The sequence below is a fragment of the Guillardia theta genome, assembly GCF_000315625.1.
Source record: "Guillardia theta CCMP2712 unplaced genomic scaffold GUITHscaffold_68, whole genome shotgun sequence".
Taxonomy (NCBI): domain Eukaryota; class Cryptophyceae; order Pyrenomonadales; family Geminigeraceae; genus Guillardia; species Guillardia theta.
The window spans coordinates 452,688-456,677 of record NW_005434606.1 but is presented as its reverse complement, the minus strand read 5'-3'; the positions used below and the strand labels follow the sequence as shown (position 1 = coordinate 456,677).

The window sequence follows — 3,990 nt, the reverse complement described above, 5'->3', positions numbered from 1 at the left end:
GGAGGAGGAGGGAGGGAAGAGCGTGATGACAGAGAGCGGCGACAGGGAAGAATCAAAGACAGGGCAGATGGCAGGATCGAACAAACGTGTGACACTAACTCGATCGCAGGCCATAACGATGATCTGACGTAAAGTGGTTGCACCTGCGATACTTGAGCTTGCACCATGCCTTGGAATCCCTTCAAGTCGAAGAAGAAAGAGACTATACGCCCAGGTAACCTCGCTTCCCTTGCTTCAGCTTGTCCTTACATGGTGACGCAGGATTTCATCCCATTGACATCGATAGCCTTGAACGTACTCGCAGCTCATTCCATTCTCCTTCTCCTGTCCCGTTGACTTGTTGCCGCAGCGGTAGATAGACGGAGGGAGCAGAGCAAGAGCGAGAGAGGTAGTTCCAAGAACATTATGTGATGGTTTTGACTGATGACAACTTGGAGTAGATCGAGGGACTGGGCTTCGCGACGACAGCGACTGTCCAGGTCTCCGATCCTCCTCCTGGCCGATGTCGAGCTGAAGGCTTGACCTCTCAGATTCTCCGTCGGGCAGCGAGTGTTCTTCCACGCCCCAAGTCTTGAAGTCCCAAGGAGTCGGTAACGCCTGGACTCCCCGCTCTTCAAAGATGATGGGCATGATGCAGGACGAGACGCCTTGCTGTCTGCAGCGTTCAAGGGAGACCTAGACAGCGTGAAAGAGGTCTCCCTCTTACCTTCTTTCCTCGTTCTCTCGTCATCCTTTCGTTAGCCTCCCCTAACTCCCAGCAGCTCCTGGCGTTGGGACCAGAGGCGAAGCTGTATGTTTGTGACTCCTTGGGGAATACCACGTTGCACTTGTCCTCCTTCTCAGGCAGACTCTCTCATGGATCAGTGGGGGTGGTGATGAGAGTCTGCAGGGCACACGGACATCGTGGAGTATCTGTTGAGCACCAAGAGCATCTGGAATGACACCTCGGGGCCCTCGAAGACTCCGGTATTCGCGTCGAGAGCTTGAGGGCTCAACGTGTGATCTGACTGGGCCAAGGTGGTGGCGGATGCTAAGGCAACCAACGGAGAGAGCGACACTCCTCTGTTCATGGCGGTGCCAGCACGCCTCCCGTTTCTCTTTGTCGATGACGGCTGACAGGTCTTGAGCAACAAGCTGCCGCTAGTCAAGATCATCGCAGAGGCTTGCGACAAGGACGTCAACCTGACCAACATCGGTACATGCATGTCCTCCTTGCAGCCTCCCTGAGCCTGCTCTCAGAGGGGTTCAGTCCGCTACACTACGCGGCTGGAGAGGGGAATCTGGAGATAGCAAGATACCTTGTCGAAGAGTGCGGAGCCAACATCAGTACAACTTCCATGGGGCGTTCAACGTGCTGACGCATCACCGGCAGGTGCGAGAGACGTTCTTGGACTGACTCCATGCTTCTGTGCTGTCCTGCAAGGTGCTCTCCCTGCCATGGCATGTTTCTCCACACTGACCAGTCGCCCGCATGACAGGCAGGAAAGATGTTGCCGAGTACTTCCTTACCAGGAGCCCGCAAGAGTAAGCGCCCGAGGTCCTGCTGGTCGTCACGCCGCTCATCGCAGCCCCGCAGGATCAACGTGGTGAACAAAGGAGGAGACACGATGCTCCACTGTGCCCTGAAAGGCGTTGGAGCTGACTCGGGGATGGAGGATATCGGTACTCCTTCAGCTCCTCCTCCTGCTCCTCCTGCTCCTCCTGCTCCTCCTGCTCCTCCTGCTCCTGCTCTTTGTGCCCCCCCTCCTGTTTCTCTTCCGCCCTCTCCTCCCCCTCACTCCTCGTCCTCTTTCTCATAGTCTGTGAACAGTTCAGATGCTGATTACGAGAGGTGCTCCTTTGGACTTGCCTGGTGCGCTCCCCGCAAGCAAGACCGTCAGGTACTGCCCCCCTCCACCCACACACCGTCCGATCCTCTCTCCCTTCCCCTCCTCTCCCTCCTCTCCCTTCCCCCCCTTGTTCCTCCTGCCTCCTTGATCAGTCTACAGGCAAATCATGGCCAAAAATGGCCTTTGCGAGAGCTTTGATGTAGATCCGGAGCCCCCTGCTCATGCTGCCGCCAGCAAGAGCTCCTCTCACAGTGCTAGCCCGGTCAAACAGGGCACGGCGGACGGCAAACCAGGTAAGGAAGTTGGAAGCAGTGCAGACGCATACCTTCATGCACTGACCTCTGATGCTCGTAGAAGCCAAGGACCAGAGGAAGGCGCTGAAGCAGTCGGTGGTCGACGACTCTCCCATCCTCAAAGGTCTTCTGCCCTCCTTTCCTCGCTCCTCCTCAACCCTCCCCAGGTTTCCTCCAGAACGTTCTCGACACGCTGGGGAGTCAAAGGGACATCTACGGGATTCCAAAACCTCCCGTGCTCCCCGAGGAGTTCGTGCTCCCCCTGGAATCTTAAGCTCTTTACTCTCAAACTTATCTACACGATTAGCGTTACAGAGGCGTATGTGGCACCTGTCGTGCCCGACGATCCCCTTCAACAGAAACTTGCTAGTTTCTTGTGGGTAAAAATATCAACCCGAACGTGTTCTTCTGGACACAGCAACACAGGTGTCGAACGGCCCTGACAGCAAACCAACTCCTCCGTCAAGCTTTCTTCACTCTCTACTCCTTCCACGACATCTGCCTCCCTTACGGCTCCTCCGTTGCAGCATACTCCATCGCCTTGGAAGCACATTTTAGCCTGCCAACGCAGTACCATGCGCCTCCTACCTGCTTGTGTCGATCATTCTCTTCCTGCAGCTCGGGCGGTGCTCCGACGATGGACTGAGGGGACGTCAAGCACCATCGACAGGCGATAGAGCAAGCGCTGCCTACCTTCTGATCCGTGAGGAACTGCCACATCTCCTCGCTCTGTGAGAAGCAAGCGATCTGGCGGCGATCGTCTCAGACTGGCGGTGGGAGTGGAGTGGGCAAGAGAGAAGAGGGAAGGGGAAGGGAGGGGAGAAGAGGGGAGGGAAAGAGGCAAGGGGAAGAGAGGAGGAGAGAGAAGAGGCGGAGAGAAGGGGAGGGGAAGGTAGAAGAGGGGAAGGTAGAAGAGGGGAGGGAGGAGAGTCACGCACTTGTAGGAGCGACCTCAAATATTCTTCCAGCTCCTTTCGCCTCCTGCAAACGCAAGTCGGGGAGAGGTGGGGGTAGAAACAAGGATGTGGGTGGGGGTTGGAGAAAGGTAAAGGAGGTGGTGGAGAGGTGAGGGAGAAGTGAAGGAGGTAGTGGCGGAGGGGAGGAGTGGAGGAGTGAAGAGAGAGCTGGGCGATCTTGCAGATGAAGCACAACGAACATGAGCGTCCGTCACCTGCTGATGAACTCCTCATCGAAATTGAAGAAGAACTTCTTCTGCGGCAACTTGGGAACCTTGCGAGCAAACTCAGAGGGCCATGCAGCCTCCATGCAGCAAAGGCAGTTACCTGCATGTACCAGAACTTCGACCGCAGCACGTCGTCAAGCAGCACAAAGTCGCTGTATCTCTTCTGCCATGGCGCATTCATCACTTTGATCACAACTGTAGCTCGTGGCAGACCTCGCACAACCATTGCCTATCTCCGTTCACTGCCGCGCACAGTCAGCGTCAACCTCGCAGAAGCTAGGAGGGCGACCTATCTTGAGCACGTAGACTACGTACTTGGCGTTCAATCCTCCTGCAGGCCTCACTGTGAGGAGGCAGGAGGAGGAGGAGGACATGCTTGTTGTTACCGCAGCCTCGGTCTGACCTGACCTCGGTGTCGATGAAGTTTACAAGGAAGGCTGAGAATCCCATGAGAGCAGCGAGCAAGAGCGACGAGCAGAGCAGAGAAGAGGAGCACGGGCCTGTAAGGTCCGAGAGTCAGAAATACAGGAAGGAAAATCGAGATCTCAAAGGCGAGGAGCCGACACAGGGTAGAGTATGGCGCGAGAGAAGAGGTTGGGTGCAGAGAGGAGCGACAAAGGAATACCCACGGAGTGAGTGAGTGAGGGAGGGAGGGAGGAGAGGGGGGTGGGCCGGAAGGAGGAGG

The 3,990-nt window shown here is 56.3% G+C and overlaps 2 protein-coding genes across 2 annotated transcripts; one reads left to right on the top strand and one right to left on the bottom strand.

Annotated features, from left to right (window-relative positions):
• Positions 1-165: 165 nt before the first annotated feature.
• On the top strand, positions 166-2,396 carry GUITHDRAFT_113627 (hypothetical protein; the record flags this gene model as incomplete). Its single annotated transcript, XM_005827310.1, has 18 exons — positions 166-214; positions 262-294; positions 350-388; positions 441-479; positions 531-590; positions 638-693; positions 762-798; positions 890-966; positions 1,018-1,074; positions 1,120-1,195; positions 1,240-1,326; positions 1,373-1,423; positions 1,479-1,524; positions 1,577-1,662; positions 1,811-1,880; positions 1,989-2,122; positions 2,184-2,246; positions 2,290-2,396. 18 exons carry the CDS (start codon positions 166-168, stop codon positions 2,394-2,396), a joined length of 1,167 nt encoding a protein of 388 aa, XP_005827367.1.
• A 233-nt stretch (positions 2,397-2,629) lies between these two features.
• On the bottom strand, positions 2,630-3,755 carry GUITHDRAFT_113626 (hypothetical protein; the record flags this gene model as incomplete). The annotated part of the gene is made up of 9 exons (XM_005827309.1): positions 2,630-2,662; positions 2,711-2,764; positions 2,816-2,851; positions 3,061-3,103; positions 3,294-3,352; positions 3,406-3,468; positions 3,519-3,547; positions 3,595-3,636; positions 3,692-3,755. The coding sequence occupies 9 exons, from the start codon at positions 3,753-3,755 to the stop codon at positions 2,630-2,632; spliced, it is 423 nt and encodes a 140-aa protein (XP_005827366.1).
• Positions 3,756-3,990: the final 235 nt, after the last annotated feature.